Source organism: Thamnophis elegans, chromosome 3 (genome assembly GCF_009769535.1).
Source record: "Thamnophis elegans isolate rThaEle1 chromosome 3, rThaEle1.pri, whole genome shotgun sequence".
Lineage (NCBI taxonomy): Eukaryota > Metazoa > Chordata > Lepidosauria > Squamata > Colubridae > Thamnophis > Thamnophis elegans.
The window spans coordinates 130,071,952-130,097,248 of record NC_045543.1 but is presented as its reverse complement, the minus strand read 5'-3'; the positions used below and the strand labels follow the sequence as shown (position 1 = coordinate 130,097,248).

General features: G+C 42.2%; 1 protein-coding gene across 1 annotated transcript in view; it reads left to right on the top strand.

Annotated features, from left to right (window-relative positions):
- Nucleotides 1-4,655: 4,655 nt before the first annotated feature.
- Nucleotides 4,656-25,297, top strand: part of TTC23L (tetratricopeptide repeat domain 23 like) — a 31,731-nt gene continuing 11,089 nt past the window's right edge. Inside the window, 5 exon segments of the mRNA XM_032213896.1 lie at nucleotides 4,656-4,766; nucleotides 14,948-15,071; nucleotides 17,879-18,041; nucleotides 21,056-21,147; nucleotides 21,150-21,180. Of these exon segments, the coding sequence (XP_032069787.1) occupies nucleotides 4,656-4,766; nucleotides 14,948-15,071; nucleotides 17,879-18,041; nucleotides 21,056-21,147; nucleotides 21,150-21,180 (521 nt within the window).

Here is a 25,297-nt window from a genome sequence, read left to right as displayed (position 1 = left end):
TATATTGCAGCCCTCCTTCCGTTTTTCTTTTGCTATGTACTAACACTGGTTTAAAGCTTGCAGGTACTAAACTCACCACCTGTTGAATATATAATGCAGAATCAAAACATTTTGCTCTCTGTCAAATACCAATTGCATCTCATTGCATTGGAAAGTTGGAGCTGTATATTTTGGACTTGAGCAATTGAATTGAACTACAGTATTGGATTTTCATGATGGGATGCAGTGGCTAAGATGCTGAGCTTGTCGATCAGAAAGGTCAGCAGTTCGGCGGTTCGAATCCCTAGCACCGCGTAACGGAGTGAGCTCCCGTTACTTGTCCCAGCTTCTGCCAACCTAGCAGTTCGAAAACATGTAAAAATGCATGTAGAAAAATAGGAACCACCTTTGGTGGGAAAGCAACAGTGTTCTGTGCGCCTTCAGCATTTAGTCATGCCGGCTATATGACCACGGAGACATCTTTGGACCGCACTGGCTCTTTGGCTTTAAAACAGAGATGAGCACCACCCCATAGAGTCAGGAATGACTAGCACATGTGCAAGGGGAACCTTTACCTTATTGGATCATTGCTTACTTTGTAATAGGTTTAATAGTTCTCAGGTGCAAACCTTTCTCAATTCCTTCCTTCCTTCCTTCCTTCCTTCCTTCCATTAAACACAAGCTGTGTGACACCGAAATTATCTTTACTCTAACTCTTCACTCAGAAAACGTAAGCCTTCTCTTAAGCAACATCCACAATTCAGATTTCTCATCATTAAGGAGGCGGCCCTGGCAGAATAGATAACTCAAGCTAGCAAGCCAAGTCACATGTTAAAGGAAAAGCAAAATGCTGCCAAAATCAGTGGTGAATTAGCTTTGATTAGAATTATCTTCTCTTAAAGAATGGAAGGAAAACAACTTCCATAGAAAAATGCTACCAACTTCTAGATGATCGCTGTAATACAAAAATAATATTTATTTAGTTCTTATAACAGGTAATTAAAAAGTATTTAGCTCTTCCGTGAAACATGAGACATTCTGGCACCGGGATGGCAAACCTATGGCATGCGTGACACAGGTGGCACGCGGAGCCATTTGTCAGGGCACGCGAGGTGTTGTCAGCTGGCCAGTGCGCATGCGCGTGCTGGCCAGCTGAGTTCAGCCTTTTTTAAAGCCATTTTTCGCCCTCCCCAGGCTCCAGAGGTTTCTCCGCCTCCCCTCGGAGGCCCTCCAGAGGCTTCAGGAGTTTCCCTGAAGCCTCCAGAGTGCAAAAAACTGGCCCTATGGGGCAAACTGGAAGTTCGGGAACGGACTTCCGGTTTGCTCGTAGGGCCTGTTTAAGCCCTCTGGAGGCTTCAGGGACCTTCGGGAGGCTTCCCTGAAGCCTCCGGAGGGCTTAAACCAACCCTACGAGCAAACCAGAAGTGACTTCCGGTTTGCTCATAGCGGGTTTTTTTTGCCCTCCTGAAGGTCCCTGAAGCCTCTGGAGGGCCACCGGGGGGCGGGGGGCTGTTTTCGCCCTCCCCAGGCTCTTATAAAGCCTCTGGAGCCTGGGGAGAGCAAAAAAAGCATGCAAAAAATGGGGGAGCACCTCTCATGCGTGCATGCGCATGGGGGGTCATGCGTTGCATTATGGGTGCGGCACACCCCTGCACGACCCCCCCCCCCGTGCTCTCCCCCTTATGGCACGTGAGCCAAAAAAGGTCTGCCATCACTGTTCTAGCAGCTTTTCCCTATGCATTTAAGTAGAATTAATAGTAGGTACATACTCTTGCTAGCATTTAGGGAGATACAGTTGTGTCCATCACTTCATGTCTCAACTGTCTAGGCTATTTGTTCCACCTGTTTGTCCCCCAATTCTTTCAGCTAAAACAGGTCCAGAAATAGTATACCGCAAGCAGAGCAATTGATCTTACTTAGACCTCAGAGGCATTTATTGAACATAAGCTAAGATACAGCCTTGTGTTTTCTTTAGATTGGAATGTATAATGAAGCTGTCAAAGTGGTAGGCAGCTTCTTAGAATCAATCATCAACAGAAAAACAAGCAGTCAAGAAATACACTACAGACATACACTTGGTAGAGTATCCATGAAAGCCATGGAAAGGATATTAAGAACTTGTGATGTGTCCAGATCTACAAAGATCAGAATAATGCAAACAGTGACACTCTACTAATACCACACTTAGAATACTGCATCCAGTTTTGGTCATCACTCTATGTTGAGACTCTAAAAAGACTGCATAGAGGAGCAACCAAGATGATTAGGGGACGGGAGGCTAAAATATACGATGAATGGTTGCAAGAACTGGGCATCACTAATCTAGTGAAGAGAAGGACCAGGAGTGATGTGATAGCAATGTCCCAATATTTAAGGAGCTGTCACAGAGAGAAGGAGGACAATCTATTTTCCAAAGCACCAGACAAGGCCAGACAAGGAATAGTGGATAGAAACTGATCAAGGAGAGATTCAACCTAGAAATAAGAAGAAATTTTCTGGCAGTGAGAACAATCAACCAATAGAACAGAAGTTACCTTCGGAAGTTGTGGGAGCCTCATCCCTGGAGGCTTTCAGGAAGAGATTGAACTGCCATTTGTCAGAACTGTTATAGGGTCTCCTGCTTGAGCAGGGGGTTGGACAAGATGACTTACAAATTCCCTTCCAACTCTGTTATTCTATTCTATCCTAAGTTGTTAGGAAGAATACTAACACTTGTCAGTGTTGATGTTGGAGAAGATTACTGAGAATACCACGGACAGCCAAGCAAAGCAACTGATGAATCATCGAACAAATCACTCCAGATTTCTCACTTGCCCAGATGGCTGGGTTCAAATTAACATACTTTAGATAACTTATCACACGTTGGATACTTATAAAGGCCCAGTTCTCTGAAAACTCTAATGCTGGGAGAGAGGACCAACAGCAAGATAGATAGTCAGTTACAATAATGATGAGTTGGGAGAGCATTAAAATTAGGTCAAGGACAGATCATAGGGAATATCTTTGTGGTTGCCAAGAGTTCGATGACACATAAGTGCATTCTTTGGAAGTATGCCCATTTGGTGGGAGAAGGGGAGGATAATCTGATATCACAGTGGATCCTGGAAAATTTGAGGATGCAGTAGGGGACCTATGCAGTGGTGGGATTCAAATAATTGAACAACCGGTTCTCTGCCCTAATGACCAGCTGGGTAGGCGGGGCTCGGTGGTCATGTGACTGTGTGGGCATGGCCAACTCAACATCACTCACGTCGATGGGCGCTTCGCCTTAGCTGTTTCAATTTAATCAGGGTTATCCGGAGAGGCAGTTTCTGTAAGCAGGGCAATAAAGATTAGGCTAGAAACACCAGAATAGTTTCCTTCCTGCTTTCCTTACAGGTAGCCCTGTAAAGTGGGAAAAAACAAAAGGAGGTTTCTTCCAACAACCAGTTCTCCGAACTGCTTAGAAAGTTAACAACTGGTTCTCCCGAATAGGTGCGAACTGGCTGAATCCCACCACTGGACCTATGTCTCTAGTTTGCCTTTTGGCAAGTGATGTGAAATAACTGCTCTGTCTCGGTGTACCTACAATCTCAAAATAGGTTGGGAACAACTCTCGTGTTTTCAGCTTCATAAATTGACTTTAAAGTCCCTGTTATCCAGCTGTTCTTTATTGGCAAATTATAAACATTGTCAGGGTTCCCAGTAACACCCACAACGAAAGAAGACTTTGAGGCTTGAGTTTCTTCAAAATTCCGTTTTATTAGAGATGTCATATTGGCACATCTGGGAAAACCTGAATGTGACATCTTCCAGGTTTTCCACACTCAAGTGAAAGTTCAAGTCCCTGCCCAGCATCCACATGTCCATCACATGGTCCAATCAGATACCATCCAAAACTGGAGATGCCTCCCAATCACCTCATCGTAGCTGCAGGGCAAGGTGGCCTTGACTCTCTGAGAAAAGAATGTTATTTTGATTATATATCACCCATACTCCATATAATCCCTCCTCCTATTTTCCCACAGCAGAAAATGTGGCAGGCCTGAAGTCAAATGTAAAACATGGCTTCCAGGCCTGACAAACATAATACTAGCATGAGGCACTTTTAATAAACACATACAGAAAAGAAAAGAAAACACTCAGCTATCAACAATTCATCCCCATCGATCTAATATTAGCCAAGGATTTTTTAAAATAATACTGATCTGCTTAAGCATCCAGTTTTATCAAAAGCTTTTTGGAGAAGCAAGGACATAACTGAAAGGCTAATGCTACCCCACCTTATTCCCCCAACTGGTTCCCTTTCATCCCAAATTGGCTCCAGGCAGAGCATCAATAATTGTCTACCACTGTTTTCCTATCATCAGGCTTTGGAGATAGGCCAGGTAAAGGGATATTGGAAGGGCACAGAAATGCCATTTTATTGTTGCAGAGTGTATTTTCAGAATCTTGGAATCCTGTCCAAATTTCTGTCCTGTTTTTATACCAAAGAAAATCAAGGTGGGGCTATTTTATGTTTCTCGTGCTTCTTTCTATCTCAAGACTTTGCAATTGCTTTTCTGAGTTCCTCCTTGATGCCTGCTCTCTTCCTTCCCCCATGAACAGCCCTCCCAGACCTTCCCCAGGGTCAGTTCCAAGGGCTTCATATTTACTGAAGGCTCAAAGGAAACATTGGATCTGGGCAAATGGATATAATGGATACCAATGGGGAAGACCAAGAAATGTGGGCCCAGCTGATGGCCCCTCCAGCAGCTCAGCTGATAGAAGCACAGAGAAGAGCAGAAAGGTTTGCTGAAGAAAAACAGGTATGTTGATGCATTTGCTTCCATAACTGTGTGCAGAGGAAAAGTAATGAATTGATATAAATGTAATAGTGGTACAAGAGAAACACCTTAAGGTATTACTTTCAATGTTTGCGCAGACTCTGCCAAGAAATGCAGATGTTGTCTATAATAGCAATAGCAATAGCAGTTAGACTTATATACCGCTTCATAGGGCTTTCAGCCCTTTCTAAGCGGTTTACAGAGTCAACATATTGCCCCCACAGTCTGGGTCCTCATTTCACCCACCTCGGAAGGATGGAAGGCTGAGTCAACCCTGAGCCGGTGAGATTTGAACAGCCGAACTGCAGAACTGCAGTCAGCTGAAGTAGCCTGCAGTGCTGCATTTAACCACTGCGCCACCTCGGCTCCTTAATAAATTCTTTAAAATATAGAACCTGGCCTTAAACCTCACTAGGACTTCTCCCTACTGAGTTCACCTGAGTTCAAATATCTTCTCGTTCAGAAGTGTTGCCAAGGTAATCCAAAAACTCAAGGTGGACGAACACCTTAATTATGGCTAACAGACAGTGGCTAAGATGCTGAGCTTGTCGATTAGAAGGTCGGCAGTTCAGCAGTTTGAATCCCTAGTGCCACATAACGGAGAGAGCTCCCCTTACTTGTCCCAGCTTCTGCCAACCTAGCAGTTCGAAAGCATATAAAAAATGCAAGTAGAAAAATAGGGACCACTTTGGTGGGAAGGAAACAGCACTCTGTGCACCTTTGGCGTTTGGTCATTCCGGTCACATGACCATGGAGATGTCTTCGGACAGCCCTGGCTCCTCGGCTTAGAAATAGAGATGAGCACCGCCCCTAGAGCCAGAAATGAGTGGCACACATGTACGGGGGAACCTTTACCTTTACCTTATACACACCTTACTTTTAAGTATAAGTATAATCTTTATTGTCATTGTACTTAAATGCAACGAAATTGGTTTTAACCTCACTGGTGCAAAATTATAACAGAAACGAAAAAAGAAAGAAAAAGGAAAAAAAACTAGTGTGTGCATGGAGTGATTGTGGTTGTATTTAAAAGTCTCACAGCCCAAGGATAGAAACTACCTTTAAACCTGTTTGTTTGGCTAGCTATGCTTTTTTTTTTTTTTTTTTAAACAGAACTTTTTTATTTTTCTTTAAAAAAAAACACAAATATGTCATCATTTGTCAATCATTAAGACATTGAAGTACAATTTTTTTTTGTTGTGTGTACCCCTCCCTCCCTCCACCCCCCCACCCCCCTCCTCCTTCCCCCCCCCCGACTTCCCAGAACCCGTACACGGTATGGATTTTTAACTAACACAGTCCAAAATCTATTGAGAAAAAAGAAATAAAGAAATTAATGACATTCTAGATTGACCTTAGCTTCTTCTTACTGAACTGACTTTTAACAGTTTAAATCATTTCTGATCTTAAGCATAGGCTAACTGGAATTTCTTAGTCCCGTATTTATTTTGTATATAGTCAATCCATTTTTTCCAGTCTCGTTTATATATCTCATTTGAATGATCTTTGAGATATGCCGATATTTTAGCCATTTCGGCTAAGTTTGTTACTTTCAATGTCCATTCTTGGATTGTAGGCAAGTCTTCCTTCTTCCAATATTGCGCCACCAACAGTCTTGCTGCAGTTATCAGGTGCAGAATCAAATTGGTCTCTACCACTGTAAAGTCAGTACACTTCCTGGGAGGAGCCTGCTGGTGGTGGCAGCAAAAAATCAGCTGCCTCCGAATTCCTGGCTACGTACCTGTTTAGAGGATCTTCCATCTGACGTCTTATCAGGTTTTCTTATCCTTCAGGCAAGAAGGAAAGAAGAAACTGTTTTGCTGGCAAATGCTCTTCGATTTTTGCAGCTTTGTGCTTGCAAGGAAAGGGGGGCTAGCCCAAGGCAGAACGGCTGTCCGTGCTGGGAACTTCAAACTGCCTTGTGCAGGACAAAGTAGGTCTCCCCCACTCTGCTCAAAGTTTTGTTTGATTTAATCTTATCACGAGCTGAATCCGTTTACTGCGTGGACAATAATTGTTTATCAACATTTTAGCGTCTTTTCTTTTTCTCCTCCGAAAAATTATTTACTTAGAGGCTTTTAAAATGGCGCCGAGCAGGCTGGTTTCTCCGGTAATAACGAACACTTTTTGCTAATCCTCACAAGAATTCAAAACAAAAGAGATTGCTTATCATATGTTTTGGTTTCACAATAGAAGAATTTTACTCCTTCATTAACCTTGCTTATCTGGAACTTAAATGGTGATGAATCTGCTGAACGGTCTCGTTACAATGTTTACTCACTGAAAGTTTTGCCAAGCCTTAAACTTCAAAATAAAAGCCTCTTTACTTAAAGCTGCATATTCAGGCAATAGAGTTTTATTAACTGCAGGCAGATAAATTTTGAAATGGCCTCAAAACCAAATATTAACTTGAAGTCGTCACCCTCTACTTCCAGGGGCACATCCTCAGTGCCTGGCACAAAGCTGCAGCCTCCGCTTCCTACGCCCCCTGCTGGGGATGTGTTAACGAAAGAATTTTTCCTGAGTAATCTAAGCGAGGCTCTTAATGCACAGACAATTAAAATGGAAGATAAATTTAGAGATAATAGAGAGGAGAGAAAAGAGGAAATAAAAGAAATGAAAGAAGAAATTAAAAGTGAAATAAAAGGACTTAAACAGGAGCTGTATGAGAAATTTGAGGCTAAGGTTGATAAAATTAGAGACGACATGCTGAGTCTTGTAACTGTATTAACAGAACATATTTCTGGAGTGGAAGATACTCTAGAGGTTCTTAATGATGCCAATGCTAACTTGACATTGAAAACAGAGGTGGTGGAACAAAAAGTGGAAAATGCTGAAAAAGAAATTATTATGATACAGTACCGACAAATGGAGTTCGCATTAAGAGTAAGGGGGCTGCGTGAGGAGAAACAGGAGAACCTGAAACAGATCCTATCGGAAGCTTTTGACCACCTGATGGGAAGACCAGGGACCAACCAAGACTGGCAAATTGACAAAGCTTACCGCGTTAACTCCTGGCTGGCAAAGCAGAAGCAGCTTCCTCGAGACATCGTTATATATTTTACTACAAGAGAGCTTAGAAATATGGTACTGCAAGCGTCTTATAACACTAAGCTTCAAATTGGCGGTCAAGACCTGGCTGTTTTGAAAGAGATACCACCTCAAATGTTAAGAGCCAGGAGAGACTACGCTTTTTTGGTCGAAGAACTCAGAAATCGTCAGATACAGTATAGATGGGATGCACCATTTGGCATCATATTTACATTTGATAAGCAAAGGTACCGCCTCAACTCTGTATGGAAAGCCCGAGATTTTTATTATAATATATTGAAGGCCGGACACCCTGCACCATCTGGACCTAGAGAAAGACCACAAGAAGGACAGAATAGACAGCAAACTACACAACCACCAGACAAGATGGAGCATCTCTCTTCTCTAGAAGTGCAAGGTGCTATGGAACCAAGACCTAGCCGCATGACTACTAGACGTATGGAGAAACAAGCTAAAAAGCAACAGCATCAACAATCATCGGCCATCGATCAAGGAACTACAATAACAAATCTGGAAGCAGTGGGAGGAGCTAGACCTAAGGTTAAACAGGCCGTGCAGGAAGCTCTAAAAATGCTTCAACCAACCAAAGATGACAACTAAGATTTTAACATGGAATGTCAACGGACTGAACTCTCCACAGAAGAGGAAGAAAATATTTCATTATCTCAAACAGTTTAAGAACGATGTAATTTGTTTGCAAGAAACTCATATCAAGTCAACTGATCAAAAATATTTGATCAACTCAAAACTTGGTCAACATTTTGCAGCTTCTGCTATGGAAAAGAAGAATGGTATAGTTGTATACTTAAGAAAAGATATGAAAGCTGAATTAATAGAAGCAGATCCCTTCGGAAGATATATTGCTTTAGACTTAATCTTAGAAGGGAAAAAGACATTACTTTTGGGAATTTATGCTCCAAATCAACAGCAAGATAGATTCTATAGAAATCTTCATGCTAAATTAGTACAGTGGGACTATAGTTCCTGTATACTATTGGGTGACTGGAATGGAGTGATAGACACTAAGAGAGATAAGAAGATTTCCCGCCTAAATACCAAGATGCGAGCAAAGTTACCCAAATCTTTCTTTGACATTATGGATGATTTTGAATTGAGAGATATTTGGCGAGAAAGAAATGCAGAGGAATATGACTTCACTTTCTTCTCGGACAGGCATCAATCCCTCTCAAGGATTGATTTATTCTAACCACTAATGATTTGCTTTCTAGGGTCAAGAAAACAAAGATTGCAGCTAGGGTCCTTTCGGACCATAACCCAGTTTGGATGGAGTTGGGAAGGGTAGTGCAGGCAAGAAGGTCTTGGAGATTGAATGAAAACTTATTTAGATATGAAAAGTATATTAATGATTGTAAAAAATTACTATCTGAATATTTTGTTTTGAATATGAATAAGGGTACATCTATGGAATTTGTATGGGACGCAAGCAAAGCGTATATGAGAGGAGTTTTGATGAATATAAATAAAACACATAGAAATAAGCAAGGGTTAAAACGAACAGAACTGGAAGAGGAAATTAAGAGAAAAGAGCTGGAGTTAACAATGAACCCAGACGATACAAAGGTTAAGGAAGCTATTAACATATTAAAATCTCAATTTGACATGTTGATCTCTGACCAGGTAGCTACTAATTTATTATATGCAAAACACAATACTTTTTGTAATGCAAACAAACCTGGCAGATGGTTAGCTTATCAGATTAGGAAAAAAAGGAAAACTCGAAATATATCTAAACTGATTTATAGAGGGAAGGAGGTGTTTCAACAGGAAGAGATTCAAAAGGCTTTCTGGGAATTTTTTACAGAACTGTATAAAGGGGATAAAATTAATGGTTTAGACATAGACAAATATTTAGACAAAGAGAAAATACCTTCAGTTAGAGAAGAACACAGGCAAAAATTGAATCAACCAATAACCTCGGGGGAAATCCTGCAGGTAATTAAGCAATTAAAGTCAGGGAAAGCACCAGGTACAGATGGCTTGACAGCGGTTTACTATAAAAACTTACAGTTAGAAATGGTAGAACCTCTTAGAGAATTATTTAATATGATTCAAACGGAAGGTAAAGTCCCTCCATCTTGGAAGACAGCGTTTATATCTTTGATACCCAAAGAAGATCAAGATACTACTCAACCCAAAAATTATAGACCTATTTCATTACTGAATGTAGATTATAAAATTTTTACTAAAATATTAGCAAATAGGTTAATGTTGGTCATTCAACAATTGATACATACGGACCAAACAGGTTTTATACAAGGGAGACAGATGAAAAGTAATGTTAGATTAATTATTAATGCATTAGAATATTTGGGAAAGAACAACCAGATCCCTGTGCGTTTATATTTTTGGATGCTGAGAAGGCCTTTGATCGAGTTAACTGGCAATTTCTGCTGAAGATACTGCAAAAAATGCAGATAGGAGATAATTTTTTACAGTCAATTAAAGCAATATACCAACAGCAAACAGCACAAATCATAGTCAATGGAAGTTTAACAGACTCTTTTCAAATTGGAAAAGGTACAAGACAGGGCTGTCCTTTGTCCCCATTATTGTTTATTATAACTTTGGAAGTATTGTTGAATAAAATACGGGGCTTGGATGGTTTAAAAGGGATCAAGATTAGGCAGCAAGAATATAGAGTCCGCGCTTTTGCGGATGATTTGGTCATAATATTGGAACAACCGCAGGAATCCAGTATGGTTTTAATGAATATGATTAATCAATATGGTCAAGTGTCGGGCTTTAAAATAAACTTAGGAAAAACCAAAATATTAGCTATAAATATGAATATTAAACAAAAGGAAGAATTAGGAGTGATGCTAGGATGTGAGGTAGTTAAAAAAGTCAAATATCTTGGAGTTAACATTTTAACTTCAAATGGGAAATTATATAAGCATAATTATGAACCACTTTGGCATAGCATACAGACAGAGATGAAAAAATGGGAGAAATTGCACTTATCTTTGCTGGGTAGGATAGCGGCAGTGAAAATGAACATTTTACCAAAATTTTTATTTCTTTTCCAAATGTTACCTATACTTAAAAAAGATGCGAACCTTTTAGAATGGCAGAAGGGTATCAACAAATTTGTGTGGGCAGGAAAGAAGCCGAGGGTAAAGATGAAAATAATGCAAGATGTACGTGAGAGAGGAGGATTGAAACTACCTAATTTAAAACTATATTATGATGCAGTGGCATTATCTGTAATTAGTGATTGGACTCATTTAACCAATGATAGAATATTGAATATTGAGGGACACGATCTGGTATTTGGTTGGCATGCTTACCTGTTATTCAACAAAAAATTGGATAAGAATTTTAAAAGTCATATTTTAAGAAATGCTTTATTGCGGGTTTGGAAGAAATACCAATATAAATTAAATGACAAGATACCCATGTGGGCAATTCCTAGACACGCAATTGAAAATATGAATACAGCACAAAAACAGGACAGAATTACTTACAGACAGCTTCTTACCTCGGAAAGGGGGGTATTACAATTAAAATCTTTAGAGGTATTAAAAGAGGAGAAGGTAGTTCAAACATGGTTCCAGTATGGGCAATTACAGGCTAGGTGGAAAATAGACCAAAAAATTGGTTTTATCCAAGTTGAGGATAATCTGTTTAAACAAATAAGAGATCAAAGCTTAATGCATATAAAGAGGATATATAATGTATTAATACAGATGGATTCGGAAACAGAATTAGTTAAAGATTGTATGATAAAATGGGCTCAAAATATTGAGGAACCAATAATGTTGGATACATGGGAAAGAATCTGGGTAAGAAATGTGAAATTTACACAAGCTCAAAATCTGAGAGAAAATTTTTACAAGATGTTCTATAGATGGCATTTAGATCCTAAAAAGTTGGCTTCTATGTATCTGAATGCACAGCCTAAATGTTGGAGGTGTGGTTCTCTCGATGCTACATATTATCATATATGGTGGACCTGCCAAAAGGTTAAGGCATTTTGGATAAAAATATGGTGGGTCATGCAAAATGTTTTTAAAAGAAGGATAAAGTTTATTCCTCAGTTATTTTGGCTAGCTATGCTTTGATGTCTTCTGCCTGATGGTAGAAGTGCAAAGAGACACTGACCAGGGTGTGAATCATCTCTGAGTATCTTCCTTACTCTGCTAAAGCATCTGGTGATGTCATCCAGTGGTGTCAGAGGGCAACCAATGGTTTCTTGTGCCGAATTGATCACTCTCTGTAGTGCCTTCCTGTCCCCAACTGTTAAACCAGAATACCATACTGTAATACAATATGTGAGGACACTTTCTATGGTGGACTGATAGAAAGAGGTCATCAGCCTCTTGCTCCTGTAACAGAATATCAATTGGAAGGGATGTTGGAGGTCTTCTAGTCCAATCCCCTGCTCAAGCAGAAAACTCTACCATTTCAGGTGAAGGTTGTCCAATCTCTTTCTAAAAACCTCCAGTGTTGGAGCACCCACAGCTTCTGGAGGCAAGTTGTTCCACTGATTAATTGTTCTAAGTATCAGGAAATTTCTCCTTAATTCTGGGTTGCTTCTCTCTCCTTGATTAGTTTCTATTCATTGCTCCTTGTCCTGCCCTCAGGTGCTTTGGAGAATAGTTTGACTTCCTCTTCTTTGTGGCAGCCTCTTAAATATTGGAACACTGCTATCATGTCTCCCCTAGTTCTTCTTTTCACTAAACTTGACATACCCAATTCCTGCAAACGTACTTTGTATGTTTTAGTCTCCAACCTATATTTTTAAAGCTTCTAGTTTTGAAGATCCTACTTGGTCATTTTCCCACTACTCATTTAAAGGACAAGCAAACCACTTCCCTTGTATCAGCAAAAGGGATGGCCTTCATCAATTTCTTCATCCAAGTCATAAGCTCCAACCTGATTCAGTAGTTATTTATGGTGGTTCAGTGGCAAGGTACTGGTGGCTGTGCTAAGGTACTGCCCAGTTCCCAGCCCCTCTGAAGTTGACTGCCTTCCCTTTTGTTACTGTCACCAAGTTACACCTTGGGTATAATCACATCTCTGGCAACACCCAGATGGTGGCTATCTAATCTACAATAAAAGGTAACAGTAAAGGTTCCCCTCGCACATATGTGCTAGCCTTTCCTGACTCTAGGGGGCAGTGCTCATCTCCGTTTCAAAGCCGAAGAGCCAGCACTGTCCGAAGACGTCTCCGTGGTCATGTGGCTGGCATGACTAAACACCAAAGGCGCACGGAACGCTGTTACCTTCCCCCCAAAGGTGGTTCCTATTTTTTCTACTTGCATTTTTACATGGTTCTGAACTGCTTGGTTGGCAGAAGCTGGGACAAGTAATGGGAGCTCACTCCGTTATGCAGTGCTAGGTGTTAAGACTGTCCCCGTTGTGCAGCAGAAGTTAGTAACGAATAAGTCGCTGAATAGTCACTCACAGTCACCGATGGTAAAACAAAGAATAGCTTTACTTGCGTAACAAAAATAGGATGAATAGTCTCTGAAACAGACTATAAGCAGTCGTGAAGTATACACAGTCCATTTACAACACATTGAAGTTACAGTTTCTCAACTCACAATTCACCATGTAGACAGGTAACTAACATACAGACTAGCCACCATCCAATACACGGTCTTCTCTCCAAATACTAAGCTCATACAGTAACAGTCAGGAACACTCAGGAACAATCAGTATCAGTGGACTCCATAATATTCCTTCCTCCTTTTATGGCTGCTTAAAGCAATTAGCATCCAAATACATCTTTCTAGCATTTGAAGTAACAGATATATTTGTTGCAATCATGGCTTATGCTCATATATATACATTGCCAAGCCAAGACTAGGGTTACATCCCTAACACTAGGGATTTGAACCGCTGAACTGCCGACCTTTCTGATCGACAAGCTCAGCGTCTTAGTCACTGAGCCACCCTACAGTATTTGCTGTAAAAAGTCTGCAAGGCAACATACATTTCACAATTTTATTGCTGTAGTGGAATATTGTCAGATTCCGCAATAAAAAGCACTTTTAACATGCACTTCAGTGTAGTGAAAGGAGACTGGACCAAGAGAAACCCAGCTTCTTATCATCAAGAAGGAACATCTGTATTCTCAGGGCATTTGAGGATAGGAGTTGGGGGTCTAATTTTTCAACCTTGGCAACTCTAAGATAAGTGGACTTCAAGTCTCAGAATTCCCCACCCCGCTCAGAATTTGCCATACTGGCTAAGGAATTGTGGGAGTTGAAGTCCACAGGGTTGAAAAACGCTGGTCTGGACTATGTATTACAATGAAGAGTCCCTTCCAAATGGATTTTTCTATATTTAAATGAGAGTGGAAAGAAGGCACACCAAAGATTTATATGCCATCCAGCCCTTACAGGGTTGACCATGGTGTATGAGGAAGCAGTCAAAGAAGTCAAAATCTTAGCCATCACAGCTTGTTCTAAACCCTGATCCTTTTACAGGAACAGACTGAAACTGACTCAAGCAAGCTGCAATCTTGGTTTCAGTAAAAGTGAGAAAGGAATGCAATTGTCGTATCATTTATGCCTTGAATTGGAATGTGTGTGTTTCAGCTCAGAACTGAGTATATCAGGGGTCGGCTGCTATGGGTTCTCCTGGGTTTGGGAGAACCTGTAGCAAACATTATGACTAGTTTGGAGAACCTCCAAAACCCACCCCTCTCTGGCCCCACCCACCCCATCCTGCTCCTCCCACCCCATCCCTCCTCTCCCGGTAGTCTCTATGTGGTCCATTTTGGATGCGAGGTAAGTGCATGGAGGCTCGGAGATGGGGAAAAATGGGCCTCCCCGAAATTCCGGAAAGCTGAAAACGGGTCCATTTCCGGTCTCCGGAGGGCCTCCAGAGCCCGGGGGAAACAATTTTCGCCCTCCTAGAGGCTTGAGGAAAGCCTGAAGAGCCTGGGGAAGGCATAAATTGTCCCCCCCACCGCCATAGTGCAGGAGGCTGACTAGGCGATGCCCATCATGGCCATGTGCACCCACCAACCTGTCAGAGAACACGTTGCTGAAATTTTTGAAGCCCATACCTGGATTATATGTGTGTCCAGCAGGTAGCTACAGTTGAAATAAGAAATTAACCACATAAATGTTCTTCCCCAGGTACATAAAAGCTGCAAGGAGTTGGTGCAATGCACAGTCCTCACTAGAATTATCTATGGAAACCAACATTGGAGGCTAGCAGAAGCTCTTGCCAATCTCGCTCACGGCTACCTTACCTTACAAAGTAAGACATTTTTTGCCATGATCCCTCCAGAAAATAAAGGGAACTAAAATGCTATGGATGCTCTATTTCTAAGTCCAGGACCTAGCAATGTGGTTTACGTGCTTTCATTTTCTTTCATTTTGTTGGGAATGACTGGAGTTGTAGTCTAACTTTTTAGAAGAGTTCCAAGATGAAGGGGACTGACCCCCCAAACCCATGAAGCTAAGGCAATTTCTCTTACTCACAGGAAGAGAGATGTGGTAGTTGTTACTGGCAATGGTAGCCCCTTTCCAGTGGTGGGATTCACTGACATCCTTGGTCTCCACCAATACTGGGTCAAGAGCCTCACAAAAAAGCTTATCCCCTTTAAATGGGGCCAAGGCGAGACTCCATTTCTACCGCATGTCCACCTGCCAATGGTGAAGCCAAGCCAGGTGCCTGGAAGTTTTTCTTCAGCCCAGTTGCCTCTTGAAAAAAGCACCTTTGGGACAACAATGACCTGGATGACTGAGAATCTCCATAGACATTTAAAATGACTTAATGGTACATAATCAACCAATCAATCAGGGAAATTAATTAATATCGAATGCCCATTAGCTATGAGACTTTAGTAGGCATGAGAATTAAGTATATTTGCTGAGGATCAATATTATAAACTAAATAACACACAAAAACAAATGCACATTACCACTCAGACAAATAGCAGATTTTCCTCTTACCAATAGCCAATGGCAGAAGACCTGCAGATTTACCCAGAATCTGAGTCGAATAAGAGTAGAGTAGAGTAGAGTAGAGTAGAATAGAATAGAATAGAATAGAATAGAATAGAATAACAGAGTTGAAAGGGACCTTGGAGGTCTTCTAGTCCAACCCCCTGCCTAGGCAGGAAACCCTACACCACTTCAGACAAATGGTTATCCAACATCGTCTTAAAAACTTCCAGTGTTGAAACTTTCACAACTTCTGGAGGCAAGCTGTTCCACTGATTAATTGTTCTAACTGTCAGGAAATTTATCCTTAGTTCTAAGTTGCTTGTCTCCTTCATTAGTTTCCACCCATTGCTTCTTGTTCTACTCTCAGGTGCTTTGGAGAATAGCTTGACTCCCTCATCTTTGTGGCAACCCCTGAGATATTGGAACACTGCTATCATGTCTCCCCTAGACCTTCTTTCCATCAGACTAGACATACCCAGTTCCTGCAACCATTCTTCATAGGTCCCCTAATCATCTTTGCCTCCAGTCCCCTAATCATCTTTGTTGCTCTTCACTGCATTCTTTTAACATCATGACTCTCCTCTCACCACCCTATAAGGAACTGTGGCATTTTGCAAGGATAGCAGTGGAAGAAAATAATAATCCCAGATGTTAAGAAAAGAAGTTTTTTTTAAAAATTAGCAAGCATCAAGAAATATGAGTCACCCTCGAGTGCAATGGAGGAGGAGGAGAAGAAAAAAGGTGCAGGCAACTCCAAGAATAGACATTGAGAAGGAAAAATAACAGGGAAGGGAAAATACTAGTCAGCAACCCAGATCCTGTAATCGAAATAACTGCACCTGAACCTAGAGAGAAAATTACTAGATTATGATTGGGGTACATGTTTCCACATGCCTAGCAGTGATCATTCCACTGTTTTACTATTGGAGTTGGAAATAAATACCTAGCTGTGAATCCTGCCATCTAGTGACTATTTTATAATTTCATCAAAGAGAAGAGTAGAGTAGAGTAGAGTAGAGTAGAGTAGAGTAGAGTAGAGTAGAGTAGAGTAGAATAGAATAGAATAGAATAGAATAGAATAGAATAGAATAGAATAGAATAGAATAGAATAGAATAGAATTCTTTATTAGCCAAGTGTGATTGGACACACAAGGAATTTGCCTTTGGTGCATAGTGTTCATAAAAAGAAACAGACATCTTTAAGTGTTGTATCTTATGATTCTTTTTTTCCCAACTCAAATATACTTTTATTAAGAATTTTACGTTCAAAAGTTTTATTTCTTTAAAACAAACATTTCATCATTCCTCAATCAATAAGACATCGAAGTACAATTTTTGTATGTCAAAATAATTCTAGTTTACCACCGTTTAGCCTAATGCATACCCCTCCCTCCCTCCCTCCACCCCCCCAGCCCCCCTCCTCCCCCCCCCCGACTTCCCAGAACCCGTACACGGTATGGATTTTTAACAAACACAGTCTGAAGTCTATTGAGAAAAAAGAAATAAAGAAATTAATGACATTCTACATTGACCTTAGCTTCTTCTTACTGAACTAACTTTTAACAGTTTAAATCATTTCTGATCTTAAGCATAGGCTAACTGGAATTTCTTGGTCCTGTATTTATTTTGTATATAGTCAATCCATTTTTTTCCAGTCTCGTTTATATCTCTCATTTGAGTGATCTTATGATTCTTGATGAATGTCAAGAATACAAGCAACAAGGTTATAGTCATAAGTGGGGGATAAGAGGTACTAGGAAGGATGAGAAGAAGAATTGTAATAAATACAGTCTTAATAAAGTGTTGTGGGAATCAGTTGTTTAGCAGAGTGATGGCATTCAGGGAAAATCTGTCCTTGTGTCTAGTTGTTCTGGTGTGCAAGGCCCTATAGCGTCATTTTGAGAGTAGAAGATGAAATAATTTATTTCCAGGATGTGAGGGGTCTGTAGTTATTTTCACAGCCCTCTTTTTGACTATACACTGGCATATAGTACTAAAATCCATTAAAAAGGCATACAGTACTAAAACCCAAGCCAATTCATTCAACGTTTTGATAGGACAAACTACTCTATGCTTCTTTCTATATTTGTTCAGTAATTTAATTAATTATTCCAGGTCTTCCGTGTCAAGCTATGCACCATGCAAATTCAGCGAAATATATCCTCTTTTCCCTAAGGGGTGATACTCCTCCGGCATCCTCAGAGGAGAAAGGAACTATTTGGAGCACCCTTGTGACAATCTACTACACCTTGGGCATGGCAAATCTGATGCAGAAAGAATATCCTTGCGAGTGGCCAAGAGCAAAGGAGTTGGGTATGGGAAGCACAAACAAATTCTTTTGCACAGCTGTGTCCTTCACCAAACAGCTCAGGGTCTTTCCATCAGTGGGGTAAAGCAATGCTGGGATATACAGTTGATGGTTTAGCAATATAAAAATATAAACAATTAACCAAATAAATACCTACTAGGTGGAATGTAGTCTGGATTCCCAGGAAGAGGGCGGGGCTGCATTCTAGAGCAGGGCTGTCAAACTCATGGCCCGCAGGCCAGATGCTGTTGTCATCTGCCAACGGAACTGGCAGCAGATTCGGACAGTGAGGAGGTTGGGGAGGAACGTAGGCCAGTCCTGGAATCTGAGGAAGGCTCTGATGAGGGCTCTGTGTCAGAGGCAGGTGGGGGGCAGAGCTGTATGCCAGTTATCAGCTGCCTTCAGAGTCAGACATCAGTGAGGCAGACGAACAGCTGGAGCCTGTTCCCAGTGTGTGCATATGCAGAGCTGCCAGACGAAGGGAACAGCTAAAGAACAGGGGTCGACTTGGGAGTAAAGCCACAGGTGGACGATGAATGGCCCCTCCCAGAGGAAATAAAAGAGGAGTGAAAGGGGAGTGGAGTTTTCGGAGACAATTAGTTCACTTAATTGGTTCGTCCCTCTCCAAGTTTTGCAGATATCAGCCTGGCAGCTCTCCAAGTCAGATAAGGTCTGTGACTGCAAATCCTCCCTTGAAAGACTTTGCTGGATGTGAATGAGCAGAATTCACAGTAAATTAATAAAGGGTTTTTTGTCGGGACAAGGAGTTTGCTTCATGCTCTTGGGCAGCCTAGGTCAGAACAGATGCGTCACGCCCTGGCCACACCCACGCCTGGTTTAGCAAAGGGTGGGGGGGAAGTTGCGATATGTCACATGATGATGCAAATTTGACATCCCTGTTCTAGAGAATCAAGAAGAGGCAGCTTGGTTGAGAAGAAGAGGGTCAAGCCGCTTCTCCCTAGGTGTTCTCACAGTATATCTTTAGCAATGCAAGTAGTTTGCTTAGTTTGGCAAGATTTCTGTCTATATGTGAGAAACAATCAAGTAAACTGCTAAGAAGATACTCAGCACATCTTTCTTGCTTTTTGGAGCCTGATACATAAATTGATTCAGGGTAGGGAAGCAGGGAAGTATCAACCAGGCCTTTCAGTATGTAAAAAAAAAAACACCTTTGGTTGGAGTCTGCTCCGAGAACTTCCCTTTGCATAGGAAGCCACAGTAAGTCTCAGCAAAAGATAGAAGCTGTTATATAGATTTAGCAACACTGGAGGGCACCAAAGAGATGCAGAAAGCATTTAACTCTTTGCTGCCACCTCCTGGTTTCTTAGATTTTTTGCAAGCCAGATCTGAGAGGCTTAGCATTACGCACACCTATCCTATTCCACATGAGGAAAGGTCTCAAGTCCTTCTGCTGCCATTCCTCTCTAAGGGATTGTGTGTGGTAGCTTTGGACATCGGAACAGGCCAGCTCCCTAATTGCTTCTTTGTTCAATTTATATTGTTCCTCCCCCTTGCCAGGGGACTCTAAATGTAACATGAAGGGTTTGTGTTGCTTTCTCATTTAGTTGTGTTGGATTCTGTGTGCCCCCCCACCCCAGCCACCTGACAATTATTGGCCAGGGTTGTCTTTCAGCATTGTTCTTGGAGCATGCATGTGACTTATCTGCAAACTCATTCTCTGCTCTGCTGTATTTAAATTGTGTAGAGTTTAAGACTTGGGTAACTGTTGTGGCCCAGCAGGAGCCGTTGGAGCTGCCACTAGACTCCAACAGCGAGGAGCCCTATGAGTCAGCTTTGGAGGATGTGGAGGACCCTGGACAGGGTTCCGACTCCAAGCAGGGCGCAGAGAGGCTGGTTGGCCACCAGGAGGCGCATGAGCCTTGGACCAGTGGGGAGGAGACAAGGGAGTATGATCCGGACATCAGCAGTGGGGAAGAGTCAAGGGAGTTGTTCCTAGATGCCCGGCACCAGAGAGCTAATAGGCATAAGGAACAATTATGCATTACAGGAGGTAATTGCACTCAGCTGGTGGTCATTAGGCTCCTCTCCAGACTATAAAAGACTGCTTGTGCACACGCCCCTTTTGCAGAAGTCAACGCAGGAACTAATGTCGGAGAACATTATTGTGAGCTTGGCAGGCTGGATTGCTGCCACGGCTTATCTGTGCTGGATTGCTGCCCAAGCTTGTCTGTGCTGGTTTGCTGCCAAAGACCTGTCTGTCTGTTAATTAAATGCTGTAACTTATCTTTAGCTCAGAGTGTGTGTTGGTGTGGGACGAGGGAGGTCAGAACAGATAACCAAAGGACTAATAATCCAGAAGGGCCCTGAATCTATAAAATAATGGGACAATTCTTATGCATAATATCAGAGTTTATGGAGGAATGTTGCTAGCCTGCATCTTCCTTTATTTCAGTAGGATTTGTACCAAGTTTCCTTATGGAAATTCAGGTACCAAACATCTGTTGCAGTGTCAAGAATAAATTAATTGTCAGTCACAAAACCCATCACCTTCTTTAATCACCCCATAATCCCTTGTGGGGTGGAGTCTGGCAACCGAATGGAGCTGAGTCTTTACTGGCCAGATGCTCTTTCCTGTTGCCAATGTGGAGTTTTGTTCAGCAGATATATTCTCATTGGGCCCAGAGAGAGAAATATTTGCCTCTACCTAGGATCGAACTCACAGCCTCCCAATTGTGAGGCAAGAGCGCCACCTCTAGGCCACTGCACCGCTCGTTGGAGTCACAAAGCTGCATCATTCAAAAGTTTTATTCTTTACACTGCTTCAGGATATACTGATTTGTATTCCCGTTAACTAGAGAGCAGGAATTGTCAAACCACACAAAGGAAGAAAAATAGTTTCAGATCTGCCATATAACGGGAGTCCAAATCAACAGCGTAAGTTCCTCCTCTTCTGTTTTTTTTTTTTTACTTGCTCGCCTGATTTAAATGTACTTCCATTATTGATTTCTCCTTGACTTTTCTACTGCCAAAGAATGTTACTGCAACCTGCAGAAGGCTAAAAAATGCCTGGAAGAACTGCAAGGGTTAGATTGGAAAGGAGCTGGCAAACCTAAAGTATGCACCAAGACATCATTGTGGCACTTGGCAGGTAAGCAAAAAATTATAGTTTAGAGTGGTTTGATAAACAAGGACATCCGCCATAAGGAGATATTTTTTTTCCCAAATTGAGATTGGACCAACTCAAACAAACATGCTTTGGGGCAGGTATAAGGGGATCCCTGCAAGTGAAAGAGTCTGTGTATGTGGGACGGGGGGGAGTCGAAACAATGTCCCACGTAATTTTTGATTGCCCCCTGTACTCAGATTTGAGGGAACACCAGTTGGGTAGTATCTAAAGAGCGCTTTTGCAACATTGCTTGTTAGGTACTAATTTGCAGTTGGTGAAATGGATTGCCAAATTTACTGCAAAGTGGATGGAAATAAGGACAAAGTTGGTGTAGCAGATCGTGGGAGATGGTAGGAAAGACCACTTGATGGGTAGATGTAGGGGTGACCATTGTAATATAATTTCAAGCATATTTAATTTGTATCTTAATTATTGCATTCTATTCTGATTATATTTTAAATTGTGTTTTATTCCATTTGCATTTTAGACTGTGGTTTATTTCAATCTCATTTTAAGTTGTAGTTTTTGTCTCTGGAACTTAGTATTTTGATATGCCCAAGGGCTAATCAATAAAGATTGATTGATTGATTGAAGTAAGGACACAGATGCATTATATCAGTGATGGCTAACCTTTTGTCATTGTGTGCCGAAAGCCAACGCACACGCACCCATAATGCAAAACACGCCCTCCACCCCACAGCCTGCTCAACCCCCCCCGCATGTATCCCGCCCCCTGTGAATGCACACACGACCTCCCCCGCATGTGTCCTGCCCCTCACACATACCCCCACGTATGCACATGACTCTCATGCATGCACACACAACCCCCATGCACCCTCCCCCCATGCATGGGTGTGCAAACCGCCCGCGCTCCCCCATGCATGCGCACAAGTCTCCCACATGCACTCCACCCCCCCCCCAATGTATGCGTAGCAGACAGCTGAAAAACAGCTGGCCAGAGGGAGGTGCACACATGTGCGGTGGAGCTGAGCTGGGGTGACAGCTTGTGTGCCCACAGAGGGGGCTCTGCATGCCACCTGTGCCACATATGCCATAGGGTCAGCATTATATGAACAGATTAAGGACAGAGGTGACCTTAATATGGGCAACATATACAGGTGTGTCCTTGACTTACAACAATTTATTTAGTGACCATTCGATCCGTAGTTTCCAACTGCTTTTTTTTGCACCAATTACAGCAATATTCTAATATTGTAACGCTGCCAAAAATTTAGCTACCTCCTACTAAAAAACCTGCAGTGCAACCATCATCTGTTGAGGAAAATCACAAGAAATAGCTGTCAGACTTAGACTAGGTTAGACTAATTAAATGATTTGGGGAAGAAAAATTGTCCACAAAAAATGCTTTATCAGAAAGCTGGAGAAAAGTCTGAAAAATTGAATCCGCTCCAATTTCACTGATGGAAATCTCGCCAACAACCCAGCACCCAACTCAGATTGATACCTTTGGCTTATTAAGTTTACATATCTAGAATAAACATGGTTAAAACAGTCAAGCTTAGACATAGACAGCTCTGAGACGGCAATGCAATTTAATGACCTTTCTAGGCAAGGCCATTATATGGTCACTGTCCACAAGTCTCACGCAATCCATAGATAAGAGTAACCAATAATTAAGATTGGTGTTGTCAGCTAACACATTTCCTTTTCAAGACCTGACTGGTTCAGCCTGCCATTAGATGTACCATATTTTTCGGAGTATAAGACGCACCTTTTTTCCTCAAAAAAGAGGCTGAAAATCTGAGTGAGTCTTATACATCGAATACAGCTCTTTTTTTGCCTTCTGAAGCCCGCCCCTTCACCAAAACGGCCATGCATAGCCTTATGGAGGCTTTCAGACAGCTCCTGGGGGCTGGGGAGAGCAGAAATGAGCAAAAAAAATGGGCCGCCCCCCCCAGCCCCCAGCAGTATTCTATAAGCCTCCATAAGGCTATGCATGCAATTTTTTAAACAAAAACAGCCCGTTTTCATGAAAAATGGGAGGCTTGCAGAGTGCAAAAACTTTTTTTCCCCTTTCGGAAAGCTGTTTAGTTAGAGTGGTTGATGACAATTACATTGATCAAGTGCTGTGCCAGCAGAAACAAAGTTTTAGGTGCTTACAGGATGTCAGCTATTTCCTTCTCCAGCACATGGATAAATACATCTGGAAACATCTACCCACCTACCTACCTACTCTCACTCACTCCCTACATACCTACTGTATTCTCTCCCTCCCTCTATCTACCTATATACCTACCTACCTACTTTCTCCCCCCTCTCTACCTATCTACTGTATTTCTCTCCATTTTTCTTTCTCTATCCCTCTACCTACCTACCAACCTACCTACTCTCTCTCTCTCTCCCTACCTATCTACTGTATTTCTCTATCTCTCTCTATTTCTCTCTCTATCCTCTACCTACCTACCTATCTACACTCTCTCTCTCCTCCCTCCCTCCTTACCTACTGTATTTCTCCTCTCCCTCTCCCTCTCTCTCTCTCTCTCCCTTTATCTACCTAGCTACCTACCTAACTACTCCCTCTCTTTCCCTACCTACATACTGTATTTCTCTCTCCTTCTATCCATCTCTATCCCTCTATCTACCTACCTACTTTTTTTTTAAAAAAAATTGCCTCTACAAAACCTGGGTGCATCTTATACTCCGGTGCGTCTTATACTCCGAAAAATATGGTAGTCTTCACAAGGCTATAATAGAATCTGGCAATTGCGGCCATAAGTTGTGATGGTTGTATAGTGGGTCACCATGTGACTGGACCTCTGGACCATCTTTTTGTGGTGGTTGTAACCAAACGTGGCAGTCATTAAGTGAAGCCATTGTTTACTATGGGCTGGGTTCTGTTGGAAATGGGAGGAAACATCGGTTTTCCAGTAAAAATGGCTTAAATTGCAGTCACGTGACTATGGGGCGCTCAATTATCTGTAAATTCAGGCTGATGGCTGAGTATCCAAAACGCGGACATGTGGCTACATGGGAAGAACTGACACAGTAACTTCAAAACTGGGGGATTTGGGGGGAATCCTTCATAACTTCAATCAATGGTGGGATCCTACTGGTTTAATCACCGGTTCGGTGATCACGCACTTCGCGGTTTTGAGAAAGCTTGCCTTCCTCATTACTGCTGGGGAGGAAAACAGCTGAGGGCGTGACAATCCACTCTGCCATGCAACTCAGCTGAGAAGATATAGTCAGTATAGTGCAGTGGGCAGGCAGGCGGGGTCCACTTGATTGTGGGAGTGAACCAGTTTACTCCCAGCTGATCGCCGGAGCTACTGGTTCTCCCGAACAGGTAGAATCCCACCCCTGCTTCAAATGGTTGCTAAGGGACTGGTTCAGAAATCAAGGACTAGCTGCATTTCAGAGTACATGATTGACTCAGTCATCTGCCTTGACCAATATCTCAGCTTTATTTTGTGAGAGATTTGTTTAATATTTAAAAACCTAGAATGACCAAATCAAAGTTTAGAGCAATTTTTCTACATTCCTTTCCATCCCCAGTGCCCATGCAGGGTAAATCTGTATTTGCAGCAGAGGGGGTTCCTACCAGTACGACCAGTTCGGCACAGTAGGTAGCAACTCGGCTGGCCACGCCCCTGAACTGATTCTATTGACGCCACCATAGGCGCCGCCAGTGGTGGGTTGCAGGCGGTACATCCTAGTATGGGCGTACCCATGCCTGCCAGGAATAATGGGTACCATTCCGCTACAGTGCTCTGGAGGGCCCACCCACCCACCTGAACTCCTTACCTGTATTTGAGCTCTTCAGTGCTTCTGCACACCATCATGGAGCATATGGTGCCTGTGTGATGCTCCGCTGAGCAGCTGGAGCATCTCAGATGCATCGCGGAGGTTAAGGCGTGTGTGTACGTGTGTGCGCATGTGCTGCGTGCATGCATGTGGGGGACGCAACCGGTACGGAACCCACCACTGGGCGCTGCCATCTTCTTTTTTGCTTCTGCGCATGCACAGAAGCAATTTTTCACTACTGCGCACATGCGCAAAGCGGATCCCTGAGCAACTGGCAGTAAAAGAAGCCAGAACCCATCCCTGATTTTCAGGATAAAAGTTAAAAACCAAGTAA